Source organism: Petaurus breviceps, unplaced genomic scaffold, assembly GCF_028583685.1.
Source record: "Petaurus breviceps papuanus isolate PSGF00001 unplaced genomic scaffold, PetGlider_PUasm1.0 90804, whole genome shotgun sequence".
NCBI classification, from domain to species: Eukaryota; Metazoa; Chordata; class Mammalia; order Diprotodontia; family Petauridae; genus Petaurus; species Petaurus breviceps.
This window is the reverse complement of record NW_027187348.1, coordinates 11,958,635-11,982,745: the sequence shown is the minus strand read 5'-3', so window position 1 is coordinate 11,982,745 and position 24,111 is coordinate 11,958,635. Positions and strand designations below refer to the sequence as shown.

At 37.3% G+C, this 24,111-nt stretch overlaps 1 protein-coding gene and 1 pseudogene across 1 annotated transcript in view; one reads left to right on the top strand and one right to left on the bottom strand.

Annotated features, from left to right (window-relative positions):
- The window catches only part of CCDC150 (coiled-coil domain containing 150), a 127,290-nt gene that overhangs the window by 43,161 nt on the left and 60,018 nt on the right, over positions 1 to 24,111 (top strand). The window contains exons 14-15 of the mRNA XM_069070165.1: positions 2,623 to 2,706; positions 18,284 to 18,391. Coding sequence (XP_068926266.1) covers positions 2,623 to 2,706; positions 18,284 to 18,391 — 192 coding nt within the window. The remainder of the gene's footprint in view (positions 1 to 2,622; positions 2,707 to 18,283; positions 18,392 to 24,111) is intronic.
- On the bottom strand, positions 19,282 to 19,891 carry LOC138147718 (macrophage migration inhibitory factor-like; annotated as a pseudogene).

The window sequence follows — 24,111 nt, the reverse complement described above, 5'->3', positions numbered from 1 at the left end:
CTCAAGGTTACACGGCCAGGTGTTTCTGGGTGGGTGCTAAGTGTCTGAGCCTTGATTCAATCCCAGGTCATCCCAACTTTGAGGCCGGTGCTCTTACTCGCTGTGCTACCTGGCCACCCTGAAGTTATTTTTTCTATATATGATTTTCCCCATCTGAATGTTAGAAACAGAAGTTTTGAATCTACAAAGGTTTGATAACAGTTAAACTTTATTAGCTGACTCCAAAGGAGAGATATGAGAAGACATTTCTACCCTGTTCTTTTGCAGAAATGAGAAGTGCACAAGTGTGAAACATTGAATATGTTTTCAGATTTCTCCATATGTTGTTGTTTTGCTGATTTTTTCCTCTTTTTTGAATTAAAAATATTATCATATAGGAAAGATCTCTGGGAAAAGGAAGAGGGAGAGCTGCTGGCAGAAGTTTAAAAAATATATTTTATAAAATACCTTTTAGTATAAGATAAATGGTAGAATAAATTTCTTGCACTTAAAGTCATTCAAATACTAGATTTGAAGTGTAATTTTCAAAGGCTACTAAAGTAGTGCTTTCTTATGTGACTAGTTCAGTACCTGAAGATATTTTCATTTTTATAGCAAAGGCAAGTTTTTAAAAAGACTCATATGGGGGGCAACTAGGTGGTATAGTGAGTAGAGCACCAGCCCTGGAGTCAGGAGGACCTGAGTTCAAATCCAGCCTCAGACACTTCTCACACACACACACACACACACACTAGCCGTGTGACCTTGGGGAAGTCACTTAACCCCAATTGCCCTCCAAAAAGCCAAAAAAAAAGAGAATTATATAGCTTTCTGTGAAGCAGTTAAACTATTTATTTTAAACCTTGTCATAACCTGCTTTTGACTTCAGATACAAGGAAGCTTCTGTTTAATTAGCCAAGAAAAGTGATCTGCATGCTGGAATAAATGTAACAAAAATAGGTAGCAGCCAGTTGAGACCCAAAATATAGTAAGACAGTAACACATTACACTTGATGACTTCAGGTTATCTGACCCAGATGATTTAAATCCTTAGGTTTCAAAAGACCTGATGGACATAATTGTTGATCTACTGTCAATAATCTTTGAAAAATTGTGGAGAATGATAAAGGTGCTTTAAGATTAGATAAGGGCAAAAAATTAAAAAAAGATTAGATGAAGGTAAGTGTTCAGATTTTCAAATAGAATCTACAAATTCCAGGCCAATGAGTTTGACTTTTCTCTTCTTGGCAAAATTATAGAATGTGTTCTCAAAGGATTCAGTGATTCCAAAGAGCCATCGTAGTTTAATCAAAATAGGATAATCCACACTAGCCTTTATTTCTTTTTCTAACAAATTTATTAGATTGGTAGATCAGGGGATATTGTATATTTTTGTTGTTCAGTTGTATCTTTTCCACTAAAACCCCAAGTGGGGTCAAGGACATGGAGAGTCAGACACAATTGAATAACAACAAAATTGGAGATAATATTAGAGGAAAGGCGCTAACATTGAGAGAAACTGCGAAGAACTCCTTGCAGATGTGGGATTTTAACAGAGACTTGAAATGATTGAGGGAAGTGAGAGGGTAGAGATGAGGAAGAACATTCCAGGCATGGGACATAGCCAGTCAAAATGCACTAAATCAGGAGATATTTAAGTATTTATGTTAAATTATACATTCTTTTATTATCGGTTGGTAAACTACAAAAGTGGATCGAAGTATCACAAATTTGGAGCTAGAAGGGACCTTAAAGGCAATCCAGTGTAACACCTTCATTTTTCAGACCAAGAAAATTAAATCTAGAGAGGCACCTTGCCCCAAATCATGGAGTAGAAAATCAGAGCCAGGATCAAATGTAACAAAACCAGTTTTCATTTCTTTGTAGTATAGTATCTCCTGTGTGGAAACAATGTCATACACTTTAAATAACATTCACTTTATTCGGTAGTTTTCCTTTACTCTTTACAGAGAGTATATTTTCAGGAGTGTGTCAGGTGTTTTCAGGTGTCTGTGGTGTCAAAAAATGTATCATTAATTTAAAAACAAACAAAATAAGTGTATTTATATTCTAAAATACTCTAGTAGTTTAGTTTCACAGATCAGTTCCCTTTTTGGGGTATTCTGATGAAGCTGTAAAAATTCTAATTTGTTTCCATCCTGACTTCTTTATCTTAAAAGATTTCTTTATTTTTTCCTCATTATTGAAAGTGAAATGTCTCTAACATCAGTGCAAGCCAGTGTGATACACATGTCCCTGTGATCTCAGAACTGTAGTATAGCATTGTATTTTGATGCTTTGTGATTTATATGCAAATACCACCTCCAGCACTAATAAAATCAGTAAACAAACATCTGTTTGGTGTCTACTATGAAGATGAAATTGATATGTTCAGAGAACAGTGTATTTATGGCTCTCAGGACTGCTTCCTCTAATAGCCTTTTTGGATGTAGAGTATACTCCTGTATGGACAGTGGTTTACAGCAAAATAATTTAGCCAGCTTCTGGTTTTGTCACTATAGAGATGATAAAGAGATTCTCTTTTTTTTACAAGTAGGGGTCTCTTTTTGTATTTTTAAAATTATGAATATGTAGTTTCAACTTTCTAGCCTTAGATATACATGTCTTTGCTTATTTTACCAGCATACCCAGCAGCAGGTGGAGAGAGTCCTGGGAGAAATTACTGATAATAAGAATAAACTGGCCTATGAGAAAGGGAAGCTCCAGGTACAAGATTTGTCAAACTTTGGTTGTTTCCATAAATAATTTTTCTCTATATACAAGCTAATTAAATCCAGCTGTGAGTATTTGCAGTTTTTCAATAATTTTCACAGAAAATATAGAGAGCCTCTTGTTCTTTGCTTGATTTAAAAAAAATTAATGTATTACTTTTCCTAATAAAAATAGCCCAGGGAATTGGAATCTAACATGGATGGAATGAACTTGGCATTCATTCATTTATTCAACAAGCATTTATTACAGGATTCTTATATACTAGACATTATGCAGGTGCTGAGGATACAAATATAAAAGCAAAGTCAACCTTACCCTTAAGGAATTACATTCTGCTGTTGTATATGGTATATATGTTCATGTAGTGGTTTCAGGGAAAAGGAACACCAACAACTGAGGAATTAGGAAATGGCTCTTGAAGGATGGGGAATTGGACTGAGTCTTGAAAGGAGCCAGTGATTCCAAGAGTCAAAGCTGAAAAAGAAGAGCATTATGGAGGTAAACAATGGAATAATCTTGTACAGGGAAACCTAGGTGGACAAATTGGAAAGGAACATAGAGTATATAAGGATGAGTGATATGTAATTATCCTGAAAAGATAAATTGGAGCCAGATTAAGAAGAATTTCAAATTCTCATTCTTGAAAAGATAACTGAAAGCTTCTTGAAAAGAAAACTAGAAAAAAAGAGAATTGATATAATCAGATTTTTAGTTTGGGAATATTAATTTGGCAGATATATGGAAGATATTTTGGAGTTAGGGAGACCATTTAGATTTTATAAAAGTCTGAGGGAGGTGATGAGGATCTAAACTAGAGTGGTTGTGATTGGATGGAGGAGAGGTAATCGATGCCAGAAATATTGTAAAGGGAGGATTGATGAGTCTTGGAAACTGATTGGCCTAGGATGAGTGACAGTTGATAGTCCAGAAAACCTAAATTGTGAAGCCTGATGACTAGAAGGATAATAGAACCCTTAACAGAAGTAAGCAAGTCAAGGGGAAGAATAATGAGAATAGCTCACATTTATACATAATTTTAAAATTTAGAAAATAATTTCCTCATAACCACTCTTTAAAGTGGGTATTTTATTCTGAGGTATCACCTCCTACCTATCAGATTGGCTAATATGACAGAAAAGGAAAATGACAAATGTTGGAAGGGATGTGGAAAATTGAGATATTACTCCACTGTTGGTGCAGTTGTGAACTTGTTTAACTTTTACATAGAGCAATTTGGAACTATTCCCAAAGGGCTATAAAACTATGCATACTCTTTGATCCAGGAATACCATTACTAGTTCTGTATCCCAAAAGAGATAGAAAACAAAAATGAAAAGGGCTTATATGTACAAAAATATCTATAGGAGCTCTTTTCTGGTGGCAAAGAATTGGAAACTGAAGGGATAACCATCAATAGGGGAATGGCTGAACAAGTGGTGGTATATGATTGTGATAGAATACTATTGTGCTATAAGAATGATGAGTAGGATGTTCTCAGAAAAACCTGCAAAGACTTACATGAACTGATGCATAGTGAAATTAATATAACCAGGGGCAGCTAGGTGGTGGAGTGAATAGAGTACTGGCCCTGGAGTCAGGAGGACTTGAGTTCAAATCCAGCCTTAGATACTTAACACAAATACTAGCCGTGTGACATTGGGCAAGTCACTTAACCCCAATTGCCCTCCAAAAAACCAAAAAAAAAGAAAGAAAGAAATTAATAGAACCAGGAGAATATTGTATTGTACATAGGAACAGCAATATTGTAAGATGATCAACTGTGAATGACCTGGCTGTTCTCAGTAACACAGTAATTCAAGACAACTCTGAAAAACTTAGATGAAAAATGCTATCCATACCCAGAGAAAGAACTGATGAAGTCTGAATACAGATTGAAGCAGACTTTCTTTTACTTCATTTTTCTTAGGGTTTTTGGTCTGTATTTTCTTTTACAACATGACCAATATGGAAATATATTTTACATGACTACATAGCTATAACCTACATCAAATTGCTTGCTTTCTCAATGAAAGGGGAGGGGAAGGAAATTTGGTACTCAAAATTTTAAAAACAAATATTAAAAATTGTTTTTACACATAATTGGGAAAAATAGGCTTCTAAATAATTTTTAAATGAAAAAATAAGTGGGTGGCTTTAAAGATAAGCCATTTTATAAATAAGGCATCTCATCCAGAATATAAATCTATTAATCTATCCATTAATTTAAAATACATACTACCTATTAGTTAGACATATTCGTAAGAGGAAAATTTTAGAATAATAAAATAGTATAAGAGTCATTAGAATATGAGTAATTTTTTAATTTATTGATTTTACCAGTGTCAAGAAATGTGGACTGAGGATACTCAGACCTTTGGGAAACAGATTGTTTTAAATATAAAAGGTAACTAGCCAATTGGAGGAAATATTAAAGAGAAATCCATATGTAGAATCCTTAAAAAAGCAATAATTTTGAGTGCTATCTTAAGTGGAATACTGCACATGTTATAAAAGAAACATTTTAGTATTGATTTGGAAATGAATACTATAGAATTCAGTGCAGAATTGATTGTTATTGTTTTAAGGTTTCAACTAAAGGGGTTGGAAGGGAAAAAATTAGCACTTTGAAATTTTCAGAGTTTAAGAATATGCTCTTCATACCCACGGTCATATCAGAAGATATTGCTCTGACTTCCATTATATAGTAAATGCTTCCAATTTAAATTTACAGTCTGAACTGAGGAAATAGATAATTTAGAGAAAGATTATTTATATTATCATAGGCTTTTTGTATTTCCACAATGATTATTTGTTTATAGACCATGAAAAAGACATTTTGAGAAATTTGATAAACTAAAAATTGTTTACTGTCCTTGGTCTAATAGAGTTAGCTACTGTTGTTGTTTTCTTTTCATTTAAAAGCCCACAAAAACAATACAATGTAAAAGAATAGTCAAGTTTGCCTTGGTGTCATTGGCGATTTTGCTTTTTAAATTGTGGCTTATCATGTTGTATAGCCATCTAGCATCAACAGAAGAACACGATGTTTAAAGAAGGGTGTTTGTCATTAAAAAGCTTCTGAAAAAAAAAAGCTGCTGATTGTTGAAAATACTAGTTCCCCCAATGCAATTGATACCATTCTCTTCCTCCTAGTCTCTATTCTAGGCCAGACTCATTGTCCATCAGAAGTGCCTAAGGTATTTATATACTTAAGGATAGTTTTCTTCATGTCATTGCCTAGACAACTGGCATTCATAATCCATTTTGATTTTCCTGTGTGGATTGTTAGATCTCTATTGTAGTTGTGGAGTAACTATGCATTCTGTGAATTACAGAGAATCTTGTAGATGTTCTGTAATATTATGCAGCTTGATCCAGTCAGCACAAGATCATCAGGCAAGAATGAGGTACTGGAACTCTCATTACCTATTTTAAAAAAATCTTTCTTCCACTTCTGAATGAAGGATTAGATATTTTGCCCAGTCTTCACAGGCTTTCAAAAACTCCCCAATTAGGAATTATGCACACAAGATAAAGCAGTTATAGCTTTCTTAGGAGGCTAAAACATTAAAAGCTTAACAATATAACAACCTGATTAATATCAGAGAAAGTTGATCCCCAGAGGCTCACTCACTACTGTGATAATAAGACACTGTCTTATTAATTTTTTTGGGCAGAAAAACACCAGAGGGCTTATTTTCAGGGGAGGGATTATTTTAATGAACATTGACAGCAATTTTAATAAACAGGTAAATGCGAACAAAAAAATGTACCTTTATTCAATAATGAATTCAATAAAGAACAGGATGACGCGCTCACTGCTGCAGCTCTGATTGGATGCAGCTCGGAGTGCGGCGTGCGTTTCATGGGTGGGGGGGGAAGGAGAGGGGGGGACGGTGCATACAGAGGGTGCCGTAATGTAGCGTGTAGTGCAGGGGATCACCTTCACTACAGTAGCAATCTCAATAGGGCTTATTTTGGGGGGAGGGCTTATTTTAGAGGAATCTTACACAGTTAGGGGAGGGCTTATTTTCGGGATAGGTCTTATTATTGGGGAAACACGGTATGCCCTCTTTCACTAGCCCCCACTCTCTGGGAGTGTGGTACAACCTATCCCACCAACTTGTGCTCTGGGATCCATTCAGCAGTTTTCTTGCTGCTACTATCACCTGTCAGCACAGTCTGCCTTTATGTTTACCCCACTATTCAGTGACAATTAGTAGCAGACCTCAACTCTGCCCATCCTTTTATGGAAGAGGGGGAGGTATAGGAAAGTGGAACTGAGCTCTGCCTCGGGCATTAGCTCCTTGGATCAGTGGTCAACCAGAGAACTAAAGAATAGAGGAAACTGGGATAGGATGCAGGTATGTATGTGGAGCCATACCAGACCTGAAGGAAAAAGGGCTGGCATTCATAAGGGATGAATTTTGGTGCTTCCCCAAAAGTCACTTGAGGCAGGGACTGAGGCTGGTTTAAAAAGAAAAAAAAGATGGACTTTCCCAATGTGAGCTGAGCCAGCTATTTGTTCATGCCACTGGGGGAATTCATAATCAAAGGGGAAAGAATTGGAAAATGAGCAATAGAAGAATATCAGGAAAAAAGACTGAAATTACTAAAGATCTTGGGAGAAAAACAAATCAGTTATAAACTAGAACTCAGTCAGATAAATCAATAGGAAATATATTAAAACACCTATACACACTCAAAGATCTCTAAATAAAAATTATAAAACAAAGAACTGAATCAACACCTGATTGGGCAGAGGACCCTGTGGATTCCCAAAAGAATATGGAATCATAGAGCAGGATGTTCCCAGATGATTCAAGAAAGCAATAAGAATCCTGAAAGCAGAATTTAAAAGGGAACAGGTGTCAGAAACTAAGACCTGCATAGCAAAAATAATAGCAGAGTAGAAATACTTGAATCCATGATGATGAGTTTTTCCAGAGAACTGAAAGAAAGAAAAGCTGATTGGTAATACAAATGTACTAAAGAAAAGGACAGTCTGGGAGGAGAGAAGCAATTTGCATTGCTAAAAGAACACATTCTCTATATAAGCCAAACACATTGAACTCAAAGACAAGATGTGTAGAGACAACATGAGGATCATAGTCCTCATATAACATGACAAGTCAAAAATAACACCACAATGCAAGAAGTAAAACAAGAAAACTGTCTAGAACTATAGAGAAAACAAGTGCCATTGAAAAGAATATGGCATAGATCATCTCCAAAAAAAAAACCAACACAACTCATGCTTAAAACTTCAAGGCACATAGTGGTTAAATTTAACAATTTCAATACAACAAATTCTTCAAGCAACCAGACATTCAAATATAAAGGGAAGGGAATTTAAATTGCATGAGACTGTTCTGCACCCACCAAAAACTGCAGAATGTAATGGAATAACGTTCTAAAATTCAGAAGAGCTTGATGCAACCCAGCATTGTATAACCTATAGAATTATACCTAATCATGAATGGAAAACAACAGATGTTCAATAAAAGAGAAGCATTTAAAGTATTCCTACAAAAAAAGGAAAAAAAAGACAAGAGTAAATTACTCAATTTGTAAATGCCACAAATAACAAATCACAAAAAGATGAGTAAATACAGCCACCAAGGAAATGAGTAACAAAATAAATTACCCCATCTCTTATTTGTTGTTTGTCCTTCATTCTTGAAAAAGACCAATGGCATGAGGGAGGTGCTCTCCTGACCTGCAAGTGAATTGGATTTAAGTGAGACAGGGCTGTACAAAGTCACCAGCCTCACTCACTCCTGTGGAGCCTTCTGGGTCTAGTAGCAAGATATAGATCAGGGCAACTGGAGATGACTCCAGATGCATTGGTCATCAAAAAAGACCTGGGCCTTTTTAAGTTAAATTCTTTTGCAGGTCTCAGTTTGTCTGAGGCAACACCCATTCAGTGATTAAGGCTGGGTAAGAAATGAGGCAAAGAATGATCTCTTTTGCCTAGTCAAAAAAAAAAATCAATACGGGAGAGGAAGACCCTCATCCCTGCCTCTCTGAAATCCAATTCAGTTACAAGTCAATACATCACCTGACCTTCCTGAGATCATTGGTCCTCTTTGAGAACAAAGGACAAACAACAATCTATAACTAGTAGTAGCTGCCCCACTGGGGACCCAACTAGCCAGTTCCAGTTGGGCAATGCCCCATCTCTAGAAACTATTATGAGGAAAAGCAAAAAACCAGAAAGAGAAAGACACCTATAGAGTTAAAAACACAACAAAAATAACACAGAAGTACCAATGAGAGATTTCGTTCTACAAGTACCCAAAGGGTTAAAGATGAAAGGGGAGCTTATATAGGATAAATAATAGTACAAGAGTAGACCTGAAACACTATAGACTAATAAACATCTTAACCAATTCCCCTCTCTTATAGTTGAATATGGTTTTGGTTTGGGGTTGGGTTTTTTTTGTTGTTGTTGTTGTTGTTGTTGGAATAAATGACAAAATGGAAGAGTACATAAAAGTGGAAAGGGGAGAGAGAATACTGAGAGGAATGAATGATACATCCTTAGCATGTGTTTGGCAAATAGTGAAGGAAAAAGAACACCCATAGTCTCTTAAGAAAAGGGTTCTATCATATAGTAGGTGAACTGGTAAAAGGAGAGATTGAAATTAGAGGAAAAAAGGGTTAAATCTCAAGTCACTGGTAGGAGTTAGTCTCATTGAAGAGCATTTCTATGGAGGGAAATATATATTCTGTAATACAGGACAGGAGTATTACAATACATTTTTATAGGGATATGGTGCTCAAGAGATTACCTTTGAGAGAGTGTCATGCCTCCAGTGATGGTATCCTGCCTCAGGAGAAGAATCAGTTGGTCCTAGGACAACCAGCATCCAGAAGAGTGATAAGGCATAGAATTCAGAGAAATTTCATGGCAAATGGGAAATAGTACAATCATGAGAGAGCAGAGAGGATTGAAATGGACCATGTGATTAAGGACACAAGGAAATTTCTGTCATGAGGCCATATGTATATTCTATCTACTACAGGAATTGATGCTTCTAAGAGTTGGACAAAATGGAAAAAGGGAAAGGTGATAAGATCTATGAGGCAATAACAGAAATTGTTTAGAAAAGATAACTAAAAATAGGTACTTTAAAGCTTTGTTTCTATGAGGAACAAAAACACTAAAGAAGGAAATAGATAAGTAAAAGAACCATGACAGAAAAGTAAAAGTTGACAAAAAACAGAAGGGAAAGAAAATTAAAGAAGAAAATGAGGAAAATGGACTTTGTTAGAAAAAGGTACTGAAAATGAAAAAACAACAACAAAAGAAGTTGAAGTAGAGAAGAGAGTAAAGATTTTAATTAACTGCTTAGCTGAGAGAAAAAAGGGAGTAGATAAATAAAAGACAGAAATAAAAATGAATAAGTTAAGCAAAAATAAAAAACTAGGGGAAAAGTTGACAAATAAGAGGAGATGGGGCTTGAGAGTGAGAGGAAGAGAGAATAGGGTTGCCATAATTAGACAAAATTGGAGGAAATATAAACCTAACTCATAGCTTTATATATGAATGAATTAAACAACCCAATAAAACGAAAATGACAGATTGAATAAAAAAACAATACCCTATAATCTCTTGCTTTCAAGAAACTTAACCTAAAAATGTAAAGACATACACAGAATAAAAATGAGATGCTGGAACAAAATTTACATGCTTTGGGTGAATTCAAAAAAGTAAGAGTTGTAATCATTCTATCAGATAAAACAAAAACAAAAATTCACAAAATAAAGACAACAAGAAAATTACTTTATTCTGAGAGGAACCACAGACAGTAAACATATATGTAAAACATATATGCTCCTAGTACCATAGCCTCTGAATTTGTAAAGGAAAATTAATTACAAGATGGCATAGTAAACCTAGTATTCTCTAGAGACTTTGATGTTTCTCTCATATTTGGACAAATCTAACAAATATAAAATAGCTACATCATAGGAAGAGTAGATAGTTTGGACATGTGGCAAGTGCAAGAGTGCTAAGTGGAACCACAGTGTTCTTTACCTTGGTGATATCAGGAGAAAACAAGGAAGACCTCTGGCATGTCAGCTGTATTGAACTTTTGGAAAACTGAACAAGAAACACACGGGATAGGTCATCATCAATGGGTTGCAATCTGGATCATCAGAGAGAACTCCTAAGTCACTGAGATCACAGATTTGAGTATATTTAGTCAGATCTAGCAATTCTTTCCAATGGCTGCTACCACTCTTCCTCATTTGACTTCAGGTACTAAGGTGGCAAGAGTTGAAATGTGAGGGTTCTACTTTTCTTTCTGATGATAGAAGATGGCTTCAGGATCTCTGTACTCTGAATTACAGGTATTAGCATAAAGAAGGTAGGATTTTATTAGACATGAGATAAGAAAAGTATAAATTGATTAGTTTATTCATTTGATCAGTGAAGAAACAGGTAGGTATGTGTCATTGGTAATATTCTGATCTTGAAGGATGTTACTGAATACATGTCAACAGTCACTTTGCTCTTCTATACCTCTCTGTCACAACCCAGGAAATAAGTTGATGATAGAATCAAGAGGAATGATAACTATTTCCATGGTATATAGACTATTTCCGTGGTATGTAGTACAGGACTCATCAAGTCCTGGCAATCACAGGGTCACTTCACTCTACATTTCTGTCACAATCCCAGTGCAGGCCAGGATATGGCCAGGGTCTTAGCCATATATTGATATCGTGGAAAACAGCACTTCTTTTCAGTAACAGCAAAACTTATCTAATTGGGTCCTTGGTAGTGAAGGAGGCTGGAACAGTAAATGATATGTAGATAATAGCAAATAGCACATAGTGATATAGGGCAGGGTAATTGAAATTTCACTGAGGACAAGGAGGAGGAATATGTGGAAAGAAGGCCTTTTCTAATTTGTTTTGCCCAGGCCTTAGACCTTGAAGGGCTGATTAGGCTGCATTATATCCATGATTTAATGTTCAAGCATAATCTTTAGTTGCAAAACAGGGAAAGGCTATATGCATTAAGGCCTGCTTTTGGAGGAATTTAATATTAACCAGTATTATGAAGGGAGGATAGCTCTCTAGATTTGACAGATCGTTTGTTCCTGCCAGGCTTTTGCTGATATATTGACCTGAATATGTCTCCATAGCTGGACTTTGGAGAGCTGTACCTACATATCCTTGTTCAATGTATATCTTTGCTTTGTTTATATTTAGTGGGGTGTAGGGTGTATTCAGTGAAAACCTGGTATGAGATCTTCCCAGCACTTTTCAGGGCAACTTTCCACCTTTGGTGACCACTTGTTCCACCTAACTCATCCGTGGCTCCAAGTAACTGTAGCATGCACAGGAGCCACACCCCAGTAGACTGTTGTCGCAGATGGGCTAAACCAGGGGTCTGTCTCAAAGGGGTCTCAAAAGTGTTGGGGTGTCTACTTCAAGCATGTGAAGAGTTCCCTTGGTGGAATGGATGAATGAGAACAATTTGTTCCAATGGCCATGAAGGCAGCTGGAGCAGATGCTGTAGAGCACTTAGAGCTTGGTTAGACATTGAACGTGCAAAGGTCATCCCCTGCATCTCGAGCCATCACCAGTCATCTTGACTCTGCCCTGCCACTAGATTGTGATGACTCTGGAAGAGAGAGTGAGGTCAATGACTTTGTGCAACTCTGCCTTACTTAAATCCAGTTTGCGCATGAATCAAAAGACATCACCCCCACCACTTTAATATCTCAAAGTCCCATGGCAACAGGCAAATGACAAAGCAGCAGGTGTGGACAGCAGCCCAGACCATATGGTCATCTCACTGGAAGTAGCAGTGGGATTTGCCAGCCCCCTGGGTTTTTGAGTAATCTTTGTAAGGATCACACTGCTCACCTCCTGGTGTGAGGAGGGGACTAGAAAAGGTGCCCTAAAAATTGTCTGCTTACCTAACACTGGCCTGATTACCAAGGCAGCTGGGGATCCCACACTCTGGTCCAAACACAAAAAATGTACAAAAACTTCTACAAAGATGATTCCACTCTCCATTGGTACACGGAATGTGCATATGCCTACAGACAACACAAAGTCCAGTAGATATGAAAAACAAACAGCTGTTGTATGAGAACTCAGCAGGTATCATATCCAAATAGCAACCCTCAGTGAAACATGGCTGGAAAATGAAGTCCAGCTTACTGAAGTTGGAGCTAGATACATGTTTTTCTAGAGTGGCCACAGTGAAGAGGAGTGCTATGAACCTGGCATAGGTTTTGCAATCAAAATTAATCTAGTCAATAAGCTTGTATGCCTACCAAAAGGAGAGAACGACATGCTCATGACAATGAGATTGCCACTTGCAGGAAAATACCACATCACCATCATCAGTGCCTATGCTCCCACCATGATGAGCCCTGATGAGGTCAAAGAAAAATTTCATGAAGCCCTGGAGACCCTTATCATCATTGTGCCGAAAGAGGACAAATTTAAAATTCTGGGTGACTTTAATGCTAGGGTAGGCTCAGACTACCAGACATGGCAGGGAGTCCTGGGGAGGAATGGAGCTGGAAACAGCAATAGCAGTGGTCACTTACTGCTGAAAACTTGTGCATCTCATGACCTCTTCATCACCAACACTGTCTCCTATTTACCTAAACATAATAAAACTTTGTAAATGTACCCTTGCAGCAAACATTGGCATTTAATAGACCATATGATTATAAGAAGAGACAGAATGTCAGAGTAACAAAGGCAATGTGTGGTGTAGAGTGCTGTATTGATCATAGACTTATCCTATCCAAGCTAAATGTTCACATTCAACAAAAGTGATGACCCCAAGGCAAAATGACTAGCAGAAGAATTAATGTCAACAGGTTAGAGCCCTTCCCTGAGAACAGTTTGTTGCTAACTTGGAAGGAAAGTTGATCCAACACACAGTTGGCAACAGTGAAGCAGAAAAGGAGTAGGCAGCTTTCAGAAATTTGGTGTACAGGACTGCACTTGCTCAGCTGGATCAGAACATGTGCAAACATCAAGACCGCTTTGACAAAAATTATGGGGAAATTCAGAAAAGCTGATAGATGAAAAATGGGAACTCCACAGGATTTACCAGCAGGACAGTTCATCCATCCCTAAGAAGGCAGCAATTAACTCCATCAAAAGTAAAGTACTAGCAAAACTTAGAGAGATGTGGGATTTTTGGCTCAGTAAGGAGGCAAATGAAATGTGGATAGTAATAATTTTTATGTGGATAGCTATAATTCAAAACACGTTTATTTTGACCTGAAGGCTATTTATGGGCCAGAGACCTATGGTGCATCTCAACTACTCAGTGCTAATGGAGCCACATTGATTAGTGATAAGGATATCATCCTAGAGAGATGAGCTGAACACTTCCAATAGTATTCTCTCTCTCTCTCTCTTTTTTTTTTTTTTGCTTTTTGGAGGGCAATTGGGGTTAAGTGACTTGTCCAAGGTCACATGACTAGTTTTTGTGTTAAGTGTCTGAGATCAGATTTGAACTCAGGTCCTCCTGACTCCAGGGCTGGTGCTCTATTCACTGCACCACCCCTAGTATTCTCAACAGACCATCATCAATCAATGCTGAAGGCACTATCTGTTTATTTCAGGTTGCATTCAATCCTTCCCTAGATGAATTTACAGCTGAAAAAAGGAGTTTTTGAATGCCATCAGGCTCCTTTTGTGTGGCAAAACATCTGGTGCTAATTCTATTCCAGCTGAGATTTACAAGGTGTGTATGTAGGATCCATTGCTCATGCAAAAGCTGACTAAAATTTTCTAGGTTATATGGCAAGAGGAGGTTATTCCCAGGAGTTCAAGGACACCTCCATTGTCTATCTCTGCTGCTTGTGCTAATTTTGGCCTAACAATTAACACCAAGAAAACACAGGCGTTCCATCAGCCAGCACCACACCATTCATATGTGGAACCATCAATTACAGGAAATGGAGAAGTTTTGAATACTGTGAATAAGTTCACTTACCTTGGCAGTATACTTTCCAGGGATGTACACATTGATAAGGTTGACATATGCATTGCCAGAGTTAGCTCAGTGTTTGGGTGACTATGAAGGAAAGTGTGGGAGAGACGAAGTATTATAGCCTAACTACCAAACTGAAGGTCTATAGAGCTGTTGTACTGACCTCATTGTATGCCTGTGAAATCTGGACCAGTGCCATGCCAGGAAACTGAATTGCTTCCATTTGAATTGTCTTAGGAAGATTCTTAAGATCACCTGGCAGGATAAGATACCAGACACTGAGATCCTTTCTGAACTAACCTGCCAAGCATTTGTTACAGGAATGTAAATTTTTAAGATCTTCCCTGCCCCTAGGTTAAGTGCACCTGGAGCCTGTGGTGGGAGGCTTGTTTTTTCATGAGATACTTTGTGATTGGGCAGTGGGTCAAGAAGGTTGTTACATTCTCTGACCCAGGAGAAGGCTATATAATCCCTGATGTGAGACTTTGTTTTGGGGCTCACTTTGAGAAGTGTTGTGTGATTTGACCAGATGAGACTCTGAGCAGCCGTTGAGAGCCCCCCGGCTTTGAAAACCTAGATGTTGATGCTTCCCTCTCTGGTAACAGTGATTTGGTATGGATGTAATGGTTGGACAGTTGGAGGCCTGTCTGCTTGAAATGTTTCTGTCTGTATACTCTGAAGTTCAGGGTGCTGACCTTTTTTTCTCTGAACTAGGTAAATGAAATGTTTGATTGATTAAAGCAAGATTGTTAACACATTTTGAGTTGCTTTCCTTTAAAAAAGCAGATCTAAGAACCTGTGTTGGCAGCCATCCTGGGGATGCTGGGGTGATTGCTGCAACAGCATTCAAACTCTGCTTCACAGAGTACAACTCCAATGGGATGGCCACATTGTGCCAAACATATGCTTGCCAAAAAGAGAACTCACCCAGGGCAAATGCTCATATGGTGGTCAGAAAAAGTGACACAAGGACACTCTCAAGATCTCTTGTAAGAACTTTGAATTGTGTGACATGGGAAACACTGGCACAGAACCACCCAGCATGGTGTGCCATCATCAGAGAAGATGCTGTGCTCTATGAGCAGAGCAGAATTGAAGCAGCTTAAAAAAAACACAAGATGTACAAATTTAGAGAATCCACCCCAAATGTTCACATGTACTATTTGTGCCTGACCTGTGGTAGAGCATTCTGAGCTCATATTGGTCTGATCAACCACAGTTGGACACACTAACTTTACTCTAACATAATGATGTCATTTTGGTCCTATTCAAGAATGAAGGACAGCATGAGGAGCAGATGGTCTTCATATTTACCTGGAGATGCTTATACAAACTGATGCTGAGTGAGAAGAGTAGAACCAGGAGAAATGTGTACACAATTACAGACACAACATATGTGTGATGACCAACTTTGATAGACTGGACTCCTCTCAGCAATGCAGTGATATAAGTCAATCCCAAAAGACTCATGATAGAGAGAAATATGTGCATCCAGAGAAAGAACTAGAAAGAACTGAGTTTATATCCAGGTGGAAGCAAAATACCTTATCTTTTTCCTTCTCTTATTTGGTTTTATGTCCTCTTTACCATTTTTCATTCCAGCTGATACAATCCATCTTTATAACCTGACTAATGTATAATGTGAAAGCATTTACAGATCCTATACTTGACTATATGCCACCATGGGGGGGAGTGGAAGGAGGGGGGACAAAATGTGAAACTCAAGGAATTGTGGAATTGAATACTGTAAACTAAAAGGAAACAAACAAAAAAAGAATGAAGGACAGCAACCAAATTTATATTTATTAAAAGTGTTTTTTTTTGTAAATTTACCTCATTGGTTTACTCCCTTCAGATCTGGGATTTCCATTTGGAAATTTGTGCATCAAACACAAAACAGGCTTTTAATTTCTGAATTGTCCTGGAAATGGGGGCCCTGGACTTTTGGGATATTCAAAGAAAGGGTGGATGTAAGTGCTTGAGGTTTGGCATCAGTTTCTAGGGAAAAAGTACTAGTTAGAGGAAATACCTGTACTTTATCAATTTGTCATTTTTATAAATTGACAGGTTGGGACAGCTTAGTTCTTTAGTGATACCTTCTTTCTTGATCCTTTTTCCTAAAATGTTAGAATATGCAAATTCCTCAAGAATAGAGATTGTATCCTTACTGCCTAGCACAATGCCTGGCATGTAGGGCATGCTTAATAAATGCTTATTGATTATTGCCTAACCAACTAATAGTCCAATATTCTGACTGCACACAAACATGTTACAGCTACAACCAATTACTTCCTATCTATAAAGATGTAGTCATTTTTGTGATGTTGTATTATTTGCTACAGACAACATCTTCCATTTCTCTTCTCAGATAAAGTAGTCACTTGACTAAAGTCCAGCAGTGGCACACAAGCTCTGGCAGGTCCTGCCAAGCTTGAAAGGCATTAGGTTTAGCCTTTTTGTCAAAGAACTAGCCTATTTGAAGGTCAGCCTACTCAAGTATGAGCACGGTTGGCCCCCAGGTAGTAATTATTTTTTAGCCATAGGGAGCCATGAAATGGAACAAAAATGCAAAATTGACCTCAATCTTTTAAGGCCCCCTTCTGCTTCCACAATAGCATAGAAACAGAAAAGAAAGTAGAAGATACCAAGTATCACACTTTTAAAGACTACCCACAGATAATTAATCTAACTGTTAGTACTTTCAACATGTTGCCTTTATCCAAAGTCTATTATATTGATATACTACTGGCAGAATTGATCTATATGATTATTGACATTTTACTATAAATAAAATCCAAAGATGTTAAACATTTCACAACTAAATTGAAGATGAGCTGTTAGCTCCTTGGAGAGGTAAGTAAAGAAGTTGCTAGAGTTGGTTCCACAATGTTCCCAAAGGCAATAAGAACATAATTTCATAGTATGATTATTTTGTATCCCAACTTTAGGAGGTCATGGTGACCAAAAGCATACAGACCACCACAAAAATAATTGTAGCTTATGCACAAGTATCCATTACAGAGGATAATAGTTATATGAAGAACTCGATAAGATCTAAATCAAGTCAACAATGTACCTTGATATATTAGGTGACTTCAATGTGAAACCAGGAATAAAGGAAAATGTGTTTTGAAATCAAGGAACAAAATAGGCAAAAAAGACTTGTAGACTACTCAGAAATCTTATACCTGTATATCATGAGGTGCATTAAGTACAGGACTATATCCTGCTTCTGTCTGTCTACTTTGTAGGCATTGGCATTTATAATCACCTACTCTAGAGGTCCAGATTATTGCTTATACAAGTCAGCTGAAGTAGAGAAATGTCTTATAAAATCTCATTTAAAAATGTGAATGTATAAGTTACATCAAGTTAAACTTAAAACAAACTATAAAAATCCTAAGTTATTTCCATGTATTATAAAAATACATCAATTTTGTGAAAATATCAAGGATTTTCCATATGTTCCCAGCCCTTCAGCTTGATTTCTACTTTGTCTTTCTTTCCAACTTTTTATTTTTTGGTAGGAGTTGAGGGTTCGTGATGTTTATGCTACCTTTCTTTTTTTCTCTTTTTCTCTAGACCAAAGTTAAACAGCTACAAAAAGAAATAAATTCTCTTGCTGATACTCGTTCAGAGAATGACGAACTACGCAAGTTGAATAAAACCCTGGAGACAAAATATGCTCAGGTATGATTAGTGCTTGGAAAATCAAGTAGTTGTTGTAGTATAATTATCTCTTAGCAAACTGATCTCACACTCTTCCAGAGAATCAATGTACTAGCACCTAATGCCATTAAAAAAAAGATTTTTGTTCTAGGCAAACTCAGAACTCACTGAAAATAAGATAAACCTACAAAAAGCAGAAGCTCAACTGAAAGAGGTATGAAAAATACACTGACTATTTCTAAACCTATTAAATATACCAACAAGTAGAAAGGTAAGGCTTTGGGAGTCATGCATGTTGGAAGTGTAACCTCAGTAGTCCTTATTCTTAAGTTAAAATACAAATAGCCATTAATGCAAATATATCCTTTTGGTTAAGTCATATAGCATCTTTATTGGACCCCCAGAAGAAGAGAAACTTAAAGCTTATTTGACTTAGACATTTTCTTTGTCAATACATTGAATTTATATGACCCTGGAGAGAGAAAAGTACAGAGCCCCATTAATGAAGGACTGTTTTGTACTAGGTCATATATTAAATTAACACAAGGATAACATAGTCCAGATTTTTAAAATATTTAGTGGGAAAAACACCTGTAGTAATGGGCTTCCTAAGGCAAATGATAATCTTCAGTGATTACAAGAGTACTGAGACATTTCAATATACAGGGGAAAAAATTTGATTTTTTTTGTTGTTGCTCTGACACCATTAGCTGTGTGATTTGGGATAAATCATTTCTTTAGATCTCAATTTCCTCATCTGTAAAATGCAAATAATAATACTTGTACTCCCTAAGTCACAGTTTTATTCAGTTCAACAAGCATTTTACTTGTTTGCCAGGCACTGTGTTAAGCACTTGCATATAAAAACAAAAGTCTTTGCCCTTAAGGAGTTTATATTCTTTTTTTAATAATTTTTTTTGACACCTAAAAGCAGTTTATTGTTTCTCAACTACACAAGAACAAGGGAATGACCAGACAGCAAATGGGCACAAGCCAGGGCACAGGGCGGGCACAACAGGGGGGCACTCAGGCAAAGGTAGAACCAGTCCAGCCCACGTTGGCGGTGTTCATGTCGTAGTAATTGATATGGATCCTGTACCTGGCAATTTTGAGGTGCTTGGTGAGCAGCTCACAGAGCTGTTTGCTGTAAGCCTTGTTCTGGGTCCCACTAATCTTGCCGATGCTGTGCAGGCTGCACAGAGCACATGGGTCTGAGGAGCCCCCGAAGGTCATCAGCTGGTCGACTGAGATGTGCACTGCGATGTACTGGGTGGGCTTGCCCATGGCTTTTGGCCAGCTGCATTGTGAGCTTGCTGAGCAAGGAATCAGGCACCGTGGAACACGGCTCGTTGGTCTGCACCGCGCATATTGGCATGGGGAGGCAGGAGCCTGGCTAGGTCTGGCAGAGAGCAGCAGGGCCCGGGACAGCCGAGGGAGCCTCTGCCAGGAGTTTATATTCTACTGTAGGGAAATAAATACATAGATATAAAAGCTACCAAGTATGTAAAGAAAGTATAGGGGCAGCTAGGTGGAGCAGTGAATAGAGCACAGGCCCTAGAGTCAGGAAGACCAGAGTTCAATTTAGGCCTCAGACACTTGACACATTTACTAGCTGTGGGACCTTGGGCAAGTCACTTAACCCCAATTGTCTTGCCCTCCCTCCTCCAAAAAAAAAAAGTATATATAAAGGTGGCAGATCCAAGATTACAGAGTAGCAGAAAATACAACTGAGTTTGCTGCCACAGTTCCTCCAAACATAAAAAAGGCACCAGACTGACTCCTGATCAGGAAAGACAAAAAGAAAACCCAAAACAACCCAGTTGTTTTTCTAGATTATGTTAGCATAGAGAAATAGATATGAATTCTGCAATGATTTGGAATGACCTATGGAGCATTACAACACAGAGAGAAGCAGTGTACCAAGACAAGATGAGGTCCCAAGTCAGACACAGATGGGCTTAAACTTGTATAAGGTTCAGAAACAGGTGCAAACTTTGTCCCTTACTACCTAGTTTCAGGTTACAAATCCTGGACTAACTAAGGAGGGGATCAGAACCTAGGGGTAGCATTCCAGGGGAAGGAGCAGTCACAAGCTTGAGCCTGGATATTGAGCAATGAGCAGATTCAAAAACAAATAGAATCTATGTGGTTCAGACTTCTGGGGCAGAACAAGGTCTTAGTTCCAGTTTCAAACCCATTCTGAAATCTTTAGTGAATAAGCAAGGCAGGAATGTCACACCAGAGCATGCAGTTTCCTTAGTATGAACCAGCAGAACTTTCCAGCTGGTTAATACTGGCTGAAACCTGCAGTAGTCTAGCAGAAATGAGGCAAGTCTATAACACTTGACTTAGACATGAACCTAGTTCATAAACTTGCAGATTTGTGCAGCAGGGCACAGATCAGACTTTTCCCTGAATCACACCATTTTGGGAGCACTAAAAGCATATAATTCCCCAGCCTGAGTCATCCCTGGGATCCTGGAATAACACAATACTCAATACCCCAAGAAAGCAGCAGCAGAACCAGTCCAGACATTCTCTTCAGTAGTTCACAGAGCCCAGCTCTAACAAAATCTGAAGTTAGAAGGTAGGTTGGAAGAATGAGAAAACAACAAAAATGAATCCCCCCATAAAAAGCTATTATGACAACAGGGCCCTCAAGACACACAAGAATCTAGAAGAAGATTCTAAAATATCTTTAAAACCTCAAAGAAAAATATAGCTTGGAAATAAGTTTAACCAGAATTCCTGGAAGAGATGAAATGAACATATAAAAAAGAATTTAGGATGCTTTTTATAAATGAGAGCACTAGAGAATTACATCTAGAAAAGAAATGAGAGTATGGAAGAAAGAATTGGAAAGAGAATTAACAGTTTGTATAAGGGGTACAAAAATTTGCCAAGCAACAAAGTCCTTGAAAATTAGAATGGACTGGGGCGGCTAGGTGGCACAGTGAATAGAGCACTGGCCCTGTAGTCAGGAGGACCTGAGTTCAAATTCGGCCTCTGACACTTAACACAAAAACTAGCCTGTGACCTTGGGCAAGTCACTTAACCCCAATTGCCCTCCAAAAAAATAAAAGAAAAGAAAATTAGAATGGACTAAAAAGAAGCCATTGCTCCATGAGACAACAAGAAATATTAAAGTCAAAATACTGTAAAAATAAAAGAAAATGTAAGTTATGTTAAAACAAAAACAACTGACATGAAAAATAGATCAAGGAGCAAAAATTTAAGAATCACTGAACTACCTGAAAGCCATGTCTAAAGAAAAAAAAAGAATCTAGACATTATATTTCATGAAATCTTAAATGAAAACTTTCCAGGTCTTTTAGAACCAGAGGGCAAAGTGGAAATAGAAAGGATCTACCAGTCACCTTCCCAAAGAACCCCCAAATGAAAACTCCTAGGAACATTATAGCTAAAATTCAGATCTTTCGGGTCAAAGAAAAGTTACGTCAAGCATCCAGAAAGTACCAAGAATGAATTTTATAGTCATACTACAAAGGAATGGAAAGTTTGGAATATGATATTCCAGAAGGCAAAGGATATAGGCTTACAACCAAGTGTAATTTACCCAGCAAAGCTAAATAAATTGTTATGAAGGAAAAATAGACCTTTTATTAAATAGAGGAATTCCAAGTATTCCTGATAATAATAAAAAACAAAAGACCAGAATTACATAGAAACTTTGAGGTACATATATAGTAATCAAGAGAAACATAGAAAGGTAAACATGAGTAAACAATCATAAGAGACTAAAGAAAGATAAACGGTTTACATTCTAATATAGGAATTCAGTATTTTTCAATCTAATTAAATACGTTCCCTCATTGATCTTTTGTCATCAGGGGTCATAGAGGAAGTCTAATTAGACAGAGGGGCTGTGAGTGGTTCTGTTGAAAATTAGAATGGACTGGGGCGGCTAGGAGATGATCTTAAAAGAAGAATGAAAAGGGAGAAGAGTAATATACTACGGGAAGGGGAAGGCGAGGAAGGAGAGAGAAAACTTATTTTATATAATCAGGATATGGAAGTCAATACTAGAAGTCTATAAAAAAAGTAGTAAGGGGTGGGGGAATGGATAATACTTGAACTTCAGTCTCATCTGATTTGGTCAAAGGAGATTAAGAATAAAAAGAGAAAGAGAGAGAACAGAAGTTATTTCATTGAACAAGGAAAGTGGGGGGAAAGGGGGAACAAGAATAAGGTAGATTAAGGAAGAGATTATTAGTCCTAAGCAAAACAAACTTCAATAATGTACCAAAAATATTTATAGCAGTTCTTTTTGCAGTGGCAAAGAATTAGAAAATGAAGTAAGGGGTGCCCATAAACTGGGGAATGTCTAAATACATGATAATATATAAATGTGATGGGATATTATCATGGTATAAAAAAAAATTATAGAGGATGTGGTTTCCAGGAAAAGTCATATAAACTTATGCGTAATAAATTGAGAATTTGGGAGAACAGTAACAATATTATGAAAATAAGCAACTTTGAAGGACTTAGGAACTCTGATCAGTGCAATGACCAACCATTATTCCAGAGGACTCATTATGAGACAAGCTCCCCATCTCATGATAGGTGAAAAACTCAGTGCAAATTGAGACATTTTTTGAATGTTGCCAATGCAAGGCTTGTTTTGCTTGACTCTACATTTTTTGTAACAGAAATTACAAACTATTTTTTCTTTCCTTCTCTATTAGGGGATGGGAGGGAAGTGGGAGGAGACGTTTTCTGATTTAAAATTGTAATGAAAAAAATGCCAATAATAAAATATCTCATGCCTCTCAGCAAGAGATTGTGGACTAGACAGGTAAGAGTTGAGACATATTTTTTATGACATGGTAAATGTTTTGATTTGTCTTGCCTGACTATTTATTTGGTACAAGAAAGGGGAAAGGGGAAAGCAATTAATGGGAAGTGATGAAAAAAGACCATGAATAAAATAATTTTAAAAAAAAACATATACAGAGACACAAAGTAGTTTTGTAGGTAGTAGAGGAGAACACTAATACCAGGGAAGATTAGGAAAAGCCTCATGTAGAAGGTAGCAAAACTGGACATGGAAGGAAAATAGTAATTTCAAGAGGTGAAAGTAAGGAAAGAGAGTATTGGAGATATGAGGGACTTGTGCGAAAATAGAGGGAGAAGATGCAATGCCAGGTACAGGGAACAGCAAATAGATTAATTTGGCTGAAATGTAAATAAATGAAATAAATGAAAAAGATAGTTTGAAGCCAAATTGACAAGACTTTGTAAGTTAATCATTATCATTATGATGTATAGATAGATAGATGGATGGATGGATGGATGGATAGATAGATAGATAGATAGATAGATAGATAGATAGATAGATAGATAGATAGATAGATAGACAGACAGGTAGATAGGTAGATATATGGAAGGAGCATTTATCTTACTAAACAGTTACTATATTCCAAACACTGTTGTAAGTACTGGGGACACAAATACAAGCAAACAAGACAAACCCTGCCCTCAAGAAGTTTACATTTTTATCAGGCAAGACTATGCATGAAAAAGACCTAGGAAAGGAGGAAGGGTACCAGCAACATGCTGTGTAGCTGGCCAGGAAGTGATATGAAAGCCAAGTTTTCCTGCAAAATAAGGCAAAATCTCACCTATCAGAACCTGGTGTCCCATGATGTATTCCAGGATAGTGGTAAGAGAGATGAGGTTGATGACTAGAATGTAGGCAGCACAGTGAGGAAATGGCT